The sequence below is a fragment of the Vitis riparia genome, chromosome 12, assembly GCF_004353265.1.
Source record: "Vitis riparia cultivar Riparia Gloire de Montpellier isolate 1030 chromosome 12, EGFV_Vit.rip_1.0, whole genome shotgun sequence".
Lineage (NCBI taxonomy): Eukaryota > Viridiplantae > Streptophyta > Magnoliopsida > Vitales > Vitaceae > Vitis > Vitis riparia.
The window spans coordinates 18304217-18322122 of NC_048442.1; the positions used below are offsets into that span (position 1 = coordinate 18304217).

General features: G+C 33.4%; 2 protein-coding genes across 2 annotated transcripts; both read left to right on the top strand.

Moving 5' to 3' along the window:
- Window positions 1–7655: 7655 nt before the first annotated feature.
- Window positions 7656–8069, top strand: LOC117926059. Its single transcript, XM_034845143.1, has one exon. The coding sequence runs from the start codon at window positions 7656–7658 to the stop codon at window positions 8067–8069; it is 414 nt and encodes a 137-aa protein (XP_034701034.1).
- A 1241-nt stretch (window positions 8070–9310) lies between these two features.
- LOC117927221 lies at window positions 9311–9976 on the top strand. Its single transcript, XM_034846671.1, has one exon. It carries the CDS (start codon window positions 9407–9409, stop codon window positions 9818–9820), a length of 414 nt encoding a protein of 137 aa, XP_034702562.1. The 5' UTR covers window positions 9311–9406; the 3' UTR covers window positions 9821–9976.
- Window positions 9977–17906: the final 7930 nt, after the last annotated feature.

A 17906-nucleotide genomic window follows, 5' to 3' on the forward strand; every position in this document is an offset into this window, starting at 1 on the left:
ATGTAGTATCGGTTGTCATTACCGACATAGTCATCGAGAAGGGAGAAGTAAAAAAGTTAGAACGATTGGAGTAGTTTTCCTCATTTGACATTCCAATTGATGATCCAGAGTGTGAGCAGGTGCTAGAGTTGACATTGGTAACAGAGTAAGGAGATTTATCCCCAAAGTCCTGTGGTGTTGAAGGGAGTTCTCCCCTGCTATGAGGACTATGGCTCTTTGCCCCCAAAGAGATCAAGGTGATGAGTGGTTGGTGCTCATCACTCGTTCTTACCGGTTTTAGCAAACAAGCAGACTCACTTGTTTGTTTTGTTGAGAGTGAAGATGTTGATTTTGCTTTGCTACAAGTCATGGGGCCCATAGCGGCATCATGTGTCGATTGTACAATGACGATCTTGTCATTGCCCTTGTTGACATGCACAACTTGAGTTCTTTTAGGTGTCATCGATGAAGTAGAGATCAATCTTCTAACAAAAGAGATGAGAGGCAGAGATGTCCCACCGGGCGTGCCAGAAATTTGTATGCACAAATTTCGTAAATTTTTTGGTCCTGCAAAAATTAGCAAAACAAAATATGAAAATAATGCAAACGAAATGTTTATTGAAATTAAAATATTATGGGTATAATCTCAAAAATAATATTCTTTCCAAAAGAATATTTTCTCTCCATTCTTTTGCCTTGATCACACTTTGGAAGATGACGATGATGTTTTCTTGATTTTGAAGATCAATCGAGGGCAACAAGTGACTTATTCCCGAATGACCTTGTTGAAGGGCAAAGAATGCGTGTAGTAATTCTTTTTCCGTTTATCAAACTTGTAGGAGATTTGATGAAGCTTTTTTTTATTGTACGAAGTCGCCTTTGGATTTTCTTTTAAAAATTTTCCTTTTTGATTTTTTTTTTCTGATTTTATTTCTCTTTTCTTGATATAAGATGCCTCTATTTATAGGTGAAGATAGGGAATTTGAATTTCAAATTCCCGAATTTTAGTTGCTTAATTCAAGGGATTTAGTTCCTTGATTTTAGCAAATTTTCCTATTCGGGAAGTTTTACCAACAAGATAATAATAATAATAATAATAATAATAATAATAATAATAATTTTCTTATTATTATTATTGTTATCCTTTTTATAGTTGGAGATTAGGGAAACTTATCCATAAGAGGATTTTTTTTTTAATTTATTCATTTTGAAGACCAAATTAGTGGTAATTTAATCCACTAATTTTTTTGTCTACAGGCCCATGTCAGGATCAGTCGAAGGAACAGGACCTTTTGTTTTTGGTGGTTGCATGTTAGATGACAAGAAGTTGGTTGGCACTAGATCCATTGGGCCATCCGTTGCTATCTTCTTGAGAGATGGCCACTCCAAGTGCTCATTGTTTGCCTTGCGTTTATATCTTCATACAATTTAGGAATGGGCGATAGTGAATAAAAGTTAGTTCCTCTACATGTTGTTATCCAAATCACTGAAAATATATGGATAATAAATGCATATAATAAATATACAAATAAAATGAAGTAGAAAATTGGAACTCATAAATAAAGTTGATCAAGGCTAGAGTTTGACTCTATGTCTGTAAGATGAATTTGTCCCTTACGGTTTATTAACAATCGTCTCATATGATACAACTGTCACTTTCTTATGATAGTAGTACTTCAAATTACAAGAAACAATGAATTACTTGATTTGGTAGAAAAGAAAAACGATTAGACTTGAAGTTAAGGAAGACTAAAATGACAAAAAAGAAGAAAGAGTGGAGAGAATGGATGGATGAATGAATGAATGAATAAATGAGAAATGTTGTGGTTCCTATTTATAGATTTGATGGTGACTTTTAGAATACAAGACACACCCTTTAAAATAAGTTGTCTATTTAGAAACATGTCTTTCAAAAAAAAAAAAAAAAAAAAAGCTTAATTTCGATTCAATTATGTAAATTTTAACATATATAATCACCAAACAATAAATATTTTAGGAGTGCATAGTTTCATGGGTCTAGCTCATGTTCAAGGTATAATGCAAAATTTTAGTTGTGCAATACTTATGTCATATGTGCTTCAGGTCCTCTTGAGACAAACATTCCAATCGCATCAAAATGATCGGACAGCTACAGTACTGTAACTTGTATCATTTTAAGACATCAATATCAACCCTAGGTCAAATCTTTGGCTGGTTATATCAATGACCATATAGGAATAGAAGCCGTACAAAACCTTATATATTTTAGGCAATATGTGTGCGTAAGTGTATATATTGCCAATCAAAGAAATTCACGACTCTTACTTGGCGGTGATGTAACTACCCTTTCGTTGGTCCTGAAACACGTGCTGGTGGGGATGGCAAAGTGAGAAAATTTTTAGCCGATCATATATAGATTGACCTGTCGCACGCTAGAAAGAAAGAATAAAAGAAACATGTTCTCATTACATGCAACATATAACCCATCTTAGGACTTCTCATACTGGATAACATTACAAACCCATTACAAACTAAACGCAACAGCAAGGCCCCGTAAACACGCCATGCTTCATGCCTCTTTATCTCATTCTTCTGCTTCTCAAGGAGCATCTCAGGTTCAAGAAGTCGAAGGTATGGTTCAAGATTTGGCACTACAAGTAGGCGAACCTAAGCAAAAAGTACAGTATCACAAACAACTTAAAGCTCCAGTTAATGGTAGATAAACTATATCAAAACAAACTCCTATATATATATAAATGTCATTTGGTTGAGAAGAGAAGAAACAGATTTTTTATTCGGTTGAGAAGAAGGGAAAAATAGAAAGAGTACATGGAAGAACCTCTGTCAAAGGTTCTTCCATTTCAAGTAAATTCATTTTCCTAAAGTAGGAAAGATTATAAAATAAAAGCAGGTAAAGCCCCAAAATTTTGTTCTTTAGATGGCTTTTTATTTATTTTCTTCGTACAATCATATAAAAGAAGTATGAGAGGAGTACCATATTTGGTCCTAGAGCTGCCAAACCCTGAATTGCACCATAGCGTTGGGTCATAGCACGTTTTGGGTCTAAAAACGCATGGAGCAGAGTCTCCGGCCGTCAGCTGCGTTTGCTGATTGTTATAAACGTGCCCAAATCTGCAAAATCTAATAAAATTGAATTCTGAGGATGAAATGTGAAATTAAGAGTAAGATGTTAGGGAGATGAAAAGAGAGGTGAATCTATGTATCCATGCAAAGCAATGTTCTTGAAACCAAATGCTCAGCAGCACACTAGATTACATAAAGCAAGTTAAACAAACCTGAATCAAGGCAAACTCAATGGCATCAAATGATCTATATTTTACTCATGTAGGGTTCATTTATTGTTTGGATAATATATAGGCAGGAGGGGGCATATGTAGCTTTTCCCCTTTCTTTTCAGCCTTATGGCCCATTTGTATGCTTCTATTGTACATGGTGTGATCCCTTTTCTTGTAGGGTGCCTGTTAATAAATTTCTTGCCTATCAACAAAGAAAAAGGCAAGGCAGATGACCCACCATTCTAAGAAATTGTATAATTTGAGTTGCATTAGGTTGTGTAGTTTGCACCAGGTTTATTAATGCCTGAAAGTCAGGGCCTGACTGATCAAAGGGTTCATTGATTAGTTCAACTAGATGCCACAAGCTTAGAAGGTGAACTGCACATGAGAATAGTTCTAATTTTTCATAACACTGCCACAAGCTCAGAAGGTGAACTGAGTCATTGTAGTCTTCCCAACCCAAGTGCAAAAACACAATACCGGGTATTGCATGCATTGTTTCTCCATGTCTGAAGCTTGGATTTATCCATGATTGATCTTATCCAAATCTAATGTAATTAAACTTTGTTGACATGTGACATTGAATATATATATATATCTTTGCGACATTGAAGGTAAGGAATGTTCTCTGTTGAAAAGAAAAAAAAATGGTATCTAACAATTAAAGTAAAATAATATTCAATTTTTCATAGGCAACCTTGACACATGACCCAGGCCTAGCATTAACATATGCAATAGCAACTATTACATATGTCACACCAAATGTTGACATATGTGAGATATCCATGATATACATAGAATCTAACCTTGACATATGTACCTAGAAACCTTGACCTATATAGCACCAAACTTTGACATTTATTGGAATAACCATGGAGACAAAAATATAAGACAACCTTGACATAATATAAATTAACCTTGACATTTGTTTTACCTAACCTTGACACACTTTATATCTAACCTTGACATATGTTGAATTCAATTTTGAGAGAAAGGGAAGAAACCTTGATATCATACAAACAAGATTCCATCATTGATAAAATTAAAGACAACCTTAACATATGTATATGTCAAACTAGTTTTAAACTTTTCTTAATATTGGATCTTGAAGCTAGAATTTATAATATTAATGGGATAGGGCTCTTAACTACATTGACATATGTATGTGGTTGATGGGTTAGGGCTCTTGATGCTGGATTTTAATGTAATAGGATATTAGAGTGAAGTTGACTTACTTTATTAAAGTATAGTCAATTTCAAAATTTGATTATAAGAGAGCTAGTATTTTTCCATGGATGCTGTGATCCATTGCTCGAACTTACATTTTTTGGTAGCACATGCTTTGTGGAAAATCTCTTTTTTAATCATAAGTGTGCATTAGGGTATATAAATATAAGACACAAGTGTTTTTGTAAAAGTACAAGATTGTATAAATGTTTATAATTAAGTGACTTATAATTTCTACTGGTACTATTTTATTCATTGAAACCCAAGGGTTTAAGGTTAGTTCAGTCTTATTCTTTCACTTATAGTAAGAAGAAACCCTAATCTCCATAGGCCTCAAGAGAGAGAAGACCACACATCTCTTTTGCTTAGATTTGGAGAGAGAACCATAGGATGGAAGGCTCTTGCACGTGAGAGAAATTAAAATGGAAATTTTTAGTGATCCTTAATACAAAATAAATTATCATGATAAGATTGGATTCCAATTGAGGTGATGTTTGTTTGTTTGTTTGTTTGTTTGTTTTTTTTTTTTTTTTTTACTTAAATCTAAATACAACTTAAACTTAACTTTAAATACTATTTGATAGAATTAAATATGAAATTATTTTTTATCATTTTATTTTTATTAAGTATTAAGTACTAATAGAGTAAGGATCATGTTAAGCTTCTGTTTCACTTATTTTGAAAAATTATTTTTAACAACAAAAAGTCAAATATTTTTTTTCCTTTTTCTATTTAATTAGAAGATTTTAAAAAATAATTAGTAATAAATTAAAATAAATAAAAAAAGTTAAAAACAAATTATCCAAATTCTTTCATTCAACATTAAGCTTAAAAAACAAATATCACTTAAGAGTATAATTTGAAATTTAGGAAATGTAAAGAATAAGGAAAATACTTCTATGAAAAGTATTTTTGAAATCATTGAGAGTTATTTTCCTTTCATAAAAATTATTCTTAAAGAGTTTGCTTCAAAAACGATGGCAAAATATTTTTGAGATTTTTAATAATCAATTTTTTCTTATAGTTCTAAAAAATATCAACTTGACTTGTTGGCATAAAGTCAACCAAGACGAGACCAAGCTTCATTAGCCGAACTTCGAAACAGAGGCAAGTTACGGTGTGAAGAAACAGACGGTCGTACTGTTTCCAAATCTTATGTTCAAGATTGGACAAGATTTTAGATTCTTTGTTGATCATGGCTGATGAATCTCTATGTGATCCATCATATCCATGGAGAAAAGTAACGAATTGAGCTCTCCACAACGGATAATTGCTTGCCAGAAGCTTCGGCTGCAGTTGCGCAGCAGCATTGATGGGAGGGGTGGTTTGGGATGGTGAGACTATGTTTGCTTTGGGAACTTGTCGACGATGTTTCTCCTGCCATCTTGTGTTGGGCTTTGTGGAGCCTAGTTTTGTTTGATCTGGTTTGACGACCCGACCCGAATAATATTGCATTGCTTTTTAATGAGAGATTTATTGAGGCCTGTTGGGCCCGTTTAGCCCATTGTGGAACCACCTTTTGTAATTAGGGTTTTTTGGTGTGGTGGGGTTGCCGTGTTATATATATATATAGAGAATATTGTAGCCGCTTGGTAATACTCTGTATTCTTCCTTGATAATAGTGATATCCCTGCAACTCCGTGGACGTAGGCAAATTGCTGAACCACGTAAATACTGTCTTGTGCGTGTGATTGTTTTTCTTTGGCGTGTGTTTTCTCTAATTTTTGTTTCTCACGGGTTGGGAATTCGGTTTAATTCCCTACATCTTGGAGCAACTTTAATGATGGGAATTGAATTCATGTTATCGTGGAGAAGTGATAAATAAACTACTGTTATCATGGAGGAATTTCAGCTATGAGATTCGATTGACTGGGTGACTTCCTTCCACTCAAAATTAAGCTTTACCTACTTTGGTTCTAGGAAATGTGAGTGAAGAAACAAGAAAAGAAAATAGGAACAAAAAAGAAGGTAAAATAAGAAATAAATTTAAATTTAATAACTTATTTTTATATATTTTAAATTTATTTTATTTATTTAAATTTCATTTATGTGAAAATTAAATAATTTAAAAATATTTAAAATTTTAATTATATTTGTTTTTTTAATATATTTTTTATAGTACAATCAAATTAAAAAAAATGATTTTTTTTAATTGTCTTTTTGTTTTATAGTATTTTCTTATAACCAAACATAACATTTAATTTAATTACTTCGATATAAAGAACTTTTAAAATAACTAAGGGATTAAGTTAATCGTAATGAACTATATTCATGTCAATGTATTCCAAGAGAGAAAATAGCTAGGTAGCTCACTTTTTAATACTTGAGTAGTATATAACACCAAATTTATAATATTATTACTTGTTTTAAAATTTTATATATTATCATGACCACGTATAATTTGTTGGAACTACACAATTTAGTATCTATAATATTTTACTAAATTAAAAATTTATTGCATTTTACTTTTTAATATAATAACAAGCCTATTTATAATAAACTAATCATACTTGCATTAGGATTCTCATTTCTATTAGACCAAAAGTCCTAATTAACATAAAAAAATCTAATAAATAACAATTCCTAATACTTCTCAAATTCTTAAAACTCTTCTAATTTGAATTTAAGTCGGATTATAATTTCAACGGTCTTAATTCGAATTGTAAAACTAATCACACCAAACATCTTCTCCAACTTCTTGAACACATTCGTTTTAAGTGATTTTGTAAAAATATCTACAACTTGATCTTTTGATCTACAAAACTAAAGTTGATCTCTTGATTTTTCACGAGTTTCCTAATATAATGAAATTTGATACTTGTGTCTTTGCTTTTGTCATGAAACATTGATTTTTTTTCAATACAATAACAAACTTATTATTATACAAAATCTTTGTACAACCCTTTTATTCATACTTCAATTCAATGAGGTTATGTTTGGTTCCTGGAAAATTTGAGAGAAAATACAAAGGAAATGAAATAGAGAGGAAAAATGGAAGGAAAGAAAAAAAATGAATGGTGCCACCATTGCTGCACAAACTCTACAACAATATATATATATATGAGTACAAGCCCGTCTGTACTTTCATCGAAATCGACGTCTCCGACATACATTCTGTTCTCCAGTCCAAAAAACTTCCGCATAAGAGTAGCGATTAGAAGAAGAGCTTCCATCATGAGTGTAGAAATTCTGAATGGTGCCACCATTGCTGGCTTTGTTGAAGATGAAGAAGCATTCAACAGTTGGGTACATGACCGCTTTGCCGCTCTTGACGAAGACCAAGAGGGTGTGCTTTCCTACGAGGAGATGTTGAAAGAACTGCAGTGTCTTAGGGTTTTTGAGACCGACTTTGGGATTGATGTGAAGACAGACCCAGATGAAGTTGCTGGAGTCTACTGCTTTCTGTTCTCGCAGTTTGATCGTGACTCAAATGGGGTGTTGGATTTTGAGGAGTTCAAGACTGCGACCAAGAGAATGATGCTGGCCGTGGCTGATGGGTTAGGGCTCTTGCCTTTGCAGATGATTCTAGAAGAGGGCAGTTTGTTGAAGAAAGCTGTTGAATGGGAATCCACCAAACTGGTGCCCTAATCTGATTTAGATTCTTGTTTCCTTAATTTTCTCTTCAAACTTACGTAGGTAGTAGAGGGCTTTGATTTGTGCTGGTGAAGATGGTGGGACCTTAGAAGTTGTAGTGGCAGTAGAGACTAGAGATTCATATTAATCTTTCACGTCTTTACACACCTGATTGAAAAGCGCTTCTTTCGGATGAATAAAATCACACATTTGTGAATTCAACTTTTTTTTTTCTTGAAATCAATTTGAAGAATATATTTTGATGCAGTGAGGAGATAAAGAAAGATTCTCTATTCTTAAAAATTTACACAATTTTTAAGCAATATCTTGAAAAAAATACTCTTGGTTTTTGTTTTCAAAAACAAATTCTGCAAAAATTATTTTCAAAGGAGCAATATACCCAGAGAATAGCACAAGTAAGATTAGATCCCATAGCAGTACTCCAAAATGTCCTTGAGGAGGACCGCATAATTTCTTGAAAAGTGGTTGAGTGGGAATTGAACTGAGTGTTTGTTTGATAGGAAAATTCTAGAATATCGATAGGCATCTATCGAATCTAACGAAGATACGATGCAATAACAAGAATGTGTTTTCCTCCAAATGTGTTCAACACTATAATGACTAATGAAGTCATTTCGTGTGGTAGGTATTCTAAGTCTACGTTATGTACTATGGAGGTTTACTTTTGAGGAAGTCGGTGGAATAGTGGTGGGTAAGAAAAACAAGAGGACCCACAGAAATGTCCATTTTGTGGGCACATTGATTTTCATATTCAGGTTTGGCGCATCGTCTTAACCGAAAAAGTTACTCGTCTTTGATTTGGTCAAGTCCTTTCGGCTTCTGACTTTCTAGACATCAACTCAGCCTATTGTTTTCCAAACTGTACGTTACAACTTACAATATTACATGTTGGTTTCTGACTATCTACATATCAGATGAGCCTATTGTTTAATTTCCAAAGACACGGGGACCCATATGAAAAGTCATATTTGTTATGTAATAGAAGATTTTTTGAGATTGAATATATATGTATAGGTTGATACAGTTTCACCGACATAGTGATGATGGTATTTACGAGAGCCTTCCGATTAGCTTGGTTTGCGTGGGAGTTTTCAGAAACCAGAGGCACAATAAAGAAACAATAGGCTGAAAACTTTCGGTGTGTTTGAACCAGCATATCACTTTGCAAGAAGTTCAACGGTTGTTTCTCTACTAATCTAATATTCAGCTATATATATGCAACCTTGGTATCCTTCATTTTCATCAAAATCAAAAGCTTTTTTACTACTTGGTTCTTGGGTTAGAGCTTTTCTTGGATACTAGCCAGTTTGAGCGCAGGAGCAGAAGAGAGAATGAGTGTGGAAGTGTTGGACGGTGCCACCATTGTCAGCTTTGTGGAAGATGAAGAAGCATTCAATGGTTTGATCCATCACCACTTTTCCAATCTTGACACAAACCATGATGGCTTCCTCTCCTATGCAGAGATGCTGAAAGAGTTTCAGAGTCTGAGGGTCTTTGAAACACACTTCGGTATTGATGTTAAAAGAGATCCAGATGAGCTTGCTCATGTCTACGACTCCCTGTTCGTGAAGTTCGATCATGATGCGAATGGGGCGGTGGATTTGGAGGAGTTCAGGAAGGAGACCAAACAAATGATGCTCGCCATGGCCAACGGGTTGGGGTTCCTGCCTGTTCAGATGGTCCTGGAGGAGGACAGCTTCCTGAAGAAAGTTGTTGAAAGGGAAGCCATGAAAATGGATGCTTGAATTGTTTGTTGATTTTGTTGAGGTATTTGAATTGCTAGCGGACTTATTTTTCTATATGTTCTCTCAATTGAACGCCATGTTTTTGCTTTCCTTCCCATGCAATTGCTGGTTATAACTAATGAAGAAAATAGAGGATTTCTTTATTTCAGGCGAAAACAATTGGCCTTTCAAAGCTTGCTTATTACTCAATGAAAACATAAGGATCTCCTTTCCATAAGTCATTTGTTGATACCTCCTTGCCCTTTCAGAGCTTGAATTGGTAAGATGGGGGACCATAAAAAGGCCAAAACTTCTATAAAAATTCATTAGAAATAAGCTTCTTTCTTGAATTGAAGTGATTCCATGAATTATATACCATGTGAGAACAACAGAATTTTTAATCTTCCCTCCCAATGGTTACAAGAGCAAAGACATCTCAGAAGCTGGAACGAAGGGCAAAATACTTTCACCAACAACTCAAATAGAGATACCGGAAGATGCCCAGATTTCAAGTCATCCCTCCAAGTTTGGGTGAGGACAGCTGACATCTTCATAGCCCGATTATCACCCGTACCTTTTCTATCTCTGCTCTCTGAAATGTTTCCATGAGGAATCTGCTTGGAAGATGATGTTGGGCCCATGTCAGGATCAGTCGAAGGAACAGGACCTTTTGTTTCTGGTGGTTGCATGTTAGATGACAAGAAGTTGGTTGGCACCAGATCCATTGGGCCATCCGTTGCTATCTTCTTGAGAGATGGCTGCTCCAAGCGCTCATTGTTTGCCTTGCATTTATATCTTCGTACAATTTAGGAATGGGCGATAGTGAATAAAAGTTAGATCCTCGTATACTGTAATCCAAATTACTGAAAATATATGGATAATAAGTGCATATAATAAACATACAAATAAAATGAAGTAGAAAATTGGAACTCATAAATAAAGTTGATTGAGGCTAAAGTTTGACTCTATGTCCTTAAGACGAATTTGTCCCGTTCAGGTGCTTACGGTTTATTAACAATCGTATGATATGATACAATGATCACTTTCTTGTGATAGTAGCACTTCAAATTATAAGAAATAACGAATCACTTGATTTGGAAGAAAAGAGAAATTATTAGACTTGAAGCTAAGGAGGACTAGAACGACAAAAAAGAAGAAATAGTGGAGAGAATGGATGAATGAATAAATAAATAAGAAATGCCATGGGGGTCCCTATTTATAGATTTGATGGTGACTTTTAGAATACAAGACACATCCTTTAAAATAAGTTGTGTCTATTTAGAAACAACATGTCTTTCAAAAAAAAAAAAGGTCTTAATTCAACTATGTAAATTCCAACAAATATAATCACTGAACAATAAATACTTTAGGAGTCCATAGTTTCAAGGTCTAGCTCATGTTCAAGGTATAATGCAAAATTTTAGTTTTGAAATACTTATGTCATATGTGCTTCAGGTCCTCTTGAGACAAACATTCCAATCACATCAAGCCACACAAGACGCAGTGGGTTGTGGCTTTTGTTTCCTAAAAACTGTTAGGAAGTGTCCCAAATTCCTAATTAGTATAGATTTTTTTTTTTGTAAAGAATATTATATAGAATCTTTATAGATTAATATATTATTGTAATCTTAGACTTCCTTATAAAATAAGGAAGATTGTTGGAAATGTCCTTATAAATATTATAGGTCAGGAAGGGAAAAAGTAATGAGATAAAGATGGACTTGTAAAGACTAGAGGTGGATAGAGATGTGAGGAAGAACGGAAGGTACCCAGTGAAGCAAGACAGCTAGTGGTAGGGTAGGGATACGAAGAATGGGGAAACATAGAATGTTTTAGGAACCCAATAATTGTATATGGTTATGTTCTTTGTAATGTTTTGGTTTTGTCCTCTATAATGTTTTCTATTGTATAGTGAAATGATCTTCTCTCATTCATGGACACAGGTATGGTTCGTCGAACCATATTAAATCTCGTGTATTGTTTGTGTTGATTATTTTATTTTTGTGTTATTGATTAACGATATTTGCATCAAAGATTCCGCCGATCAACAAACTGGTATCGAAGCATGGGTTAAAGATTTCTGAAAAAGTAAAAGATCACAGAGCACACAAGATGAAACAAAAGGAATTTTTAGTGAAGGTGGAGTTGATTGCTCTCCCGTGGTGATATGATATAAAAGCTTGTGTCATGGAGAGTTTGAAGATTGACTTCATGGAATTTGGTTCAAGGTGGAATTGTTTAAAAGTGTCCCAAAACTAATTAGTATAGATTTATTTTATTTTTTTTGTAAAGAATATTATATAGAATATTTCTAGGTTAATATATTATTGTAATATTAGACTTCCTAATAGAATAAGGAAGATTGTTGGAAATATCCCTATAAATATTCTTCACAAAAAAAAATCTATATTAATTAGGAATTTGAGATACTTCCTAACAATCTCCACCTTAGGAATTTAATATATTATTGTAATATTAGACTTCCTTATAGAATAAGGAAGATTGTTGGAAATATCCCTATAAATATTCTTTACAAAAAGAAAAAAAAAATCTATACTAATTAGGAATTTAAGATACTTCCAAACAATCTTCACCTTGGACCAAATTCCATAAAGTCAATTTTCAAACTCTCCATAACACAAACCTTTTGTATCATATTACTACAAGAAAGCAATCTTTTGTATCATATCACTACAAAAGAGCAATCGATTCCATTTTCACTGAAAATTCCTTTTATCTTCATTTTGGGTGCTTTGTGAAGAGTGACTTCATGGAATTTGGTACAAGGTAGAGATTGTTAGGAAGTGTCCCAATTCCTAATTAGTATATATTTCTTTTTTTGTAAAAATATTGTATAGAATATTTTTAGGTTGATATATGACTCGTGCCCAGTCGGTGTATCAGCTGATTCATGTCCAGCTGGTGCTCCTTGATTGAGGTAGTAATCAACAAAATTTATAACCTATTACACCATGAACTAGGGTAGTAAAGACAAAGCTACTATAGCATAGTGGCTCTAGGATCGTTCACTAGGAGGGGTTTTCAACTCAAAACTGAAACCAATTCAAAGCTGAGTTGGTGCTTTTTCATTTCAAGGTTAGCTTTAAAAGAAAACATAAACTTTAGTGGAAAAGGCTTGGATTTAAACTAACCAAAAAGAAAGTAATGGAAATTACTTATGAAGAAAAACATTCCTTGGAGGTTTAGGTTCACAGGGGAGGTTCTTTATGCAAAAACAGAGCTCCGGTCATTTGGTTCATTTCCTCGCATTAGAGAATTAACATATAGTCAATTCTTTAACCGGTGCTGTACAGATGTAACCTTTAAATGGATTTCAGCTTTAATTCCCTCTCATTGATGCAACTTGCAATGGCTCATGCTTCTCACCTAGCATTTGCCATTCAAGGTGATCTTTAACTTTGGACTTCCCTTCTCAAGCTCGCAAGAGATAACTAATGGATGTCTCCTTGGTGTCCAAAAGCTTACCAAGTGTTGGCAATTCTAGAAAATCCTACCTCCAAGTCACTTCCCAAAAGCTCTAAAGAGGTAAACTAGTGCATCTCCATGGACGAAGATCACTTGCCTTACCAAGTGTTGGCTCAAGTAACTTGAAGGTGTTTTAAGTTAACTAAAAACATAGAAATCATTGAAGGAACACACTTTCTCTTCATTAATGGTTAAAACCACAAAGCTACTAATTCATGCACTTGGAACCTTTCCCGGCAACCTTAACTCCAAGGAACTAAAAGTCTAGCCACTCATTCTCTGAGGAAACTTCCTCAGAGCTTGCTTGGCTAGAAAGAAAACTAACGAGAAAACAAATACAAGAAGGAAAAACAGAGCTAGTGCTCTGTACAATATATTTCTTTCTTTTTCTGATTACATAATAGATTGATCTAATAATCAATCGATTTTGTAAAGAAAATTAAAAAACTATATATATGAGGTTATTCACCCTTTTTACTTAAAGACTAAGGAATCCTATGATAGGTGGATTACAAGGAGAGTTTGGGGATTTAGACAACAAATATCTAAAGCAAAATATCCCAAAATATCTCAAAAATATCGATCGGAAATATCAGGAAGCTTTAGGATAACACTGCAGCTGTGCATGTTTGACTGGGTAGGTGCTACCAGAGGATCCGGATAAGTCTGACCGAAGAAGTTGAAACGTCCTCCTCTCCCATCCGGATGTAAGGTATCCAGATGTAAAATGTCGGCGCACGAAATTCTTCCCTGGGTGGACTGAGCTATGCTGCGCAAGGGGGACCGTCTACGTGTGCAAGGTGTAGGGACCCCTCTCCCGGATGACACGGAGTCCGCATGGCTATCCGGATTTCCCAAGCGAAAAGGCGGCGCAATGCTATCCGGCGCAGCTCCATCCGGACGATAGCATATACTATCTGGATATGTGTGTTCCGGATGGAAAACATTGACTTAAGTGAGCAAGTCTTTCTACAGCCCACTTCCGCCGCTCTCTAATGGTGTGTCCGGACACCCCTGCCCGGACATCTTTGCCAAGGATTCCAAAGAATCTCTCCTCAATCTCGGCTTGCTTTGGTGATAAAAAAGCTATCAAAACACCAAAACTTAACACAATTTGATTAGAATTGATTGCAAGGGTCCTTAATATGTTAATTGGGTTAAAAGGCGATAACTACTATTCAAAAGTGTTAAAAAGAGTTAATTACAAGCTATCAAATAGCACTTTTTGAGCAGTAATCAATATATTACTATAATATTAGAATCCTTATAGAATAAGGAAGGTTGTTGGAAATATCTTTATAAATATTCTAGATTATGAGGGAGAAAAATTTATGAATGGGTCTGTAAAGACTATACGAGGTGGATAGAGATGTTATGCGAGGTAGATAGAGATGTGAGGAAGAATGGGAAGTACCCAATGGAGTGAAATGGCTCGTGGTAGGATAGGGATACGAAGAGTAAGGAAACATGAGATGTTTCGAGAATTCAATAGTTATATTTGGTTATGTCCTCTATAATATTAATATTTTGGTTCTATTATCTGTAATGTTCCCTATTATATAATGGAATGATTCTCTCTCATCCGTGAACGTAGACATGGTTAGCCTAACTATGTTAAAACCTTGTATTTCGTATGTGTTATTGTTTTATCTTTATGTTCATGATTAACGATGCTTGCATGAAAGCTTCCAACGTCGCAACAAAAACCTTTTCCAAAATGACAACACCTAACTGCATCACAATGTGACTTGACCCACAAACTGCAAAAGAGAAACATGTGACAGGCATGTAAGAAAAAGAGCCCAACCCATAAACCCAGGAGTACATAGCAAACCAGTTCTCCAAAATAGAGTACTCTTTTGCTTCCTATGGTATTTCATAAACAACATACACTTTCAAAAGATCCTTTATCACTGAACCAGCAAAATGATCAGACAGCTACAGTACTGTAACTTGTATCATTTTTAAGACATCAATATCAACCTTAGGTCAAATCTTTAGTTGGTTATATTAATGACCATATAGGAATAGAAGTCGTACAAAACCTTGTATATTTTAGGTAGTATGTGTTGGGGTGATAATGGAACAAACCTACAGTAATTCAAAAGAGAAACAAAAACAAATCGAATGGAAGTAAAAAGAGATTCTGTAACGCCCAAGTTTTCTTTTAAAGGGTAATTTAGGAATTCTTAATAATGATATTAAATTAATTAATTAATTAATTTAATAAAATGGAAGAGGGGTGAAAAGGTAATTTTACGAATAATACCCTAGGTATAAATAGAAAATTTTCTTCTTCCTGTTCTTTTTTTGAATCGTATTCCTGTTCGCAGAGAGTTTCCAGAGAACGTGAAGTTGAGGTCAGATTTCAAGGTTTGAAGAACAAACCTCTATAGGTAAGTTTCGAACCCCTAGATTATTATTTTAGATTCATTGATTAATTTCAAACACATTAGATATATTTTTTTTGGAAAACCCCAAATCTAGATTAGGGTTAGATTATTTTATTTTTAATTCGTTTTAATATCAAAATAATAAAAATTTAAGATTTTGATTTTATTGTTGGAATTTAGGAGATCTTAAATTTTATTAGATGAAAAAAAATAATAATAATTCCTTGGAAAGTTTCGATTTTAGGTTAGGGTTAATTTAAAAAAAAAAAAAAAAAAGGTGTACGTGTACTGTGCTACTGGAAGCATGGAACAAAACAAAAGAAAAAAAAAAAAAGGGAAAACGCGTGTGCACAGTATGAGATGGAAGGGAAAAAAAAAAATGGGCGTGTGCCCGGATGGAGGGAGGCTTTTATATATACATACATATATATATATATATATATAATGATTCATTATCATGATGATGGCAATGGGAGAAAAAAAAAACCTTGTTTTGCTTTTCTTGGTTTGGTGTACCCGAGAGTCATGAATGGCTTTTGAATTGTTTAATTAAAAATAATAATAATAATAATAATAATAATATTTAGTTTTAGATTAATAAATAAGATAATAGTAATAATGGTTTTCTTTTTTTTTTTGTAATAAACAGAATGAAAGATTTAGCAATATATATATATATATATATAGAATTTTATAATGAAATAAAATTGTAATTTAATTAAATTAGAAATGTGTTATTAGAAACAAATTGGGAATTTATTAATTATAATTAAATAAGGAATAGAGTAATTAAATTATTACTTTGTTAATAAAAAAATATTAATCTTAACATTTAGAAATTTTAGGATTATCAGATTTATATTTTGAGGTAAATAGTAATAGTGGTCTTTTTATTGTGTTAGGTGAGGAGTAGACTTTTTAGGGTTATTTTTCCTTCAAGGTCTTTGCATATTTTGAGGTAAGGGAAGTTAATGCAATATTTATAAAATTAAATTATTTTATATGTTCTTTTGAATTGTGGAAAAGAAAATGATATTTTGTTACCATGCATGGATCAAATTGTTTTGCACTAAATATTATGTTGAAATATTTTGTTTTATTTATGACACAAAATATGGAGATATTATATTGTGTAAATTTGAATACTTGAACAAAAACATCACTCTGGTTTATTCGGCCCTGTCAACGGGATATAATAGTTGACTATTCGGCCCTGTCAACGGGATATAATAGTTGACCTTTACATTTCATGGTGGGAATGTAATTGATTTGGACCCCAGCCTCTAGGGGTTTGGTTAGAGGTTACTAGTACTAGTAGTGTTTGGTTCCGTCCACCAGGAACAATTTGAGGCTAGCCACCCATTTGAAAAGTCACTACAAGAAATTTGACCTTCAGCCACAAATTTTTTGGCCATGAATATAATTTCATCTCTAAAGATGATATTAGGAGACGAAATTTGAGTTTGTTACGAAAATTTGTGTCTAAAGTTTTAATTGAATGTAAAATGAGGCCAAATTATTTGTGACGACATCATAATTTTTAACAACAAAATATTTCATGGTGCAAAATATATTGGGAGACAAAAAGCTAGTGTCGTCCCAAAAGGTAAATAATGGGTAACAAAATTATGTTGTTGTAAAATAATTTTGGAGAGAAAAATCTTAATAATGGGTGACAAAAATATTGTCCTAATACCACTAGATGAATTAACAAAGAGAATTATTGGGGAAGAAATTGTTTTATTGTAAAAACTCAATATTGGAGACAAAACTATTTCATCCCCATTAAAATGCATTTTCCATTTTCAAAATAAATTTATCACTTTTAAATTTATTTATACTATTGAATACTTAACATGATTTATTTATTTTTTGAGAAAGTTAAAACCAAGTTTTCACAAAGGGCAGTAACCTCTAATCATAAACTTCTAATTGAGGATGATATTTGAGAACCTTTCTCTTCTTTTCTACCTGTTTAATTTTTATTTTTATACAAAATATTAAAATTAATCATAAATAAATAGCAAGATCAAATTATAATTTATGGGTTTAAGTGTGTATGGTTTCTATAAATTTAAGCGTGTAGCCATTTGGGTGAATGGGTGATTGGGGTTTGATATTTTTGGCTTTGAAGTGGATGTTACTTGTTAGTTTGTATTAATCTTCCATTCTTCCATTTCATTGTCGGTCAGGCCATTACCATATAACCCATAAAATCTCCTGCTTTT

What these genes read in the sequence shown, in the direction of transcription:
- LOC117926059 (XM_034845143.1), top strand. Translation starts at nt 7,656, where the DNA reads ATGAGTGTAGAAATTCTGAATGGTGCCACCATTGCTGGCTTTGTTGAA.
- LOC117927221 (XM_034846671.1), top strand. Translation starts at nt 9,407, where the DNA reads ATGAGTGTGGAAGTGTTGGACGGTGCCACCATTGTCAGCTTTGTGGAA.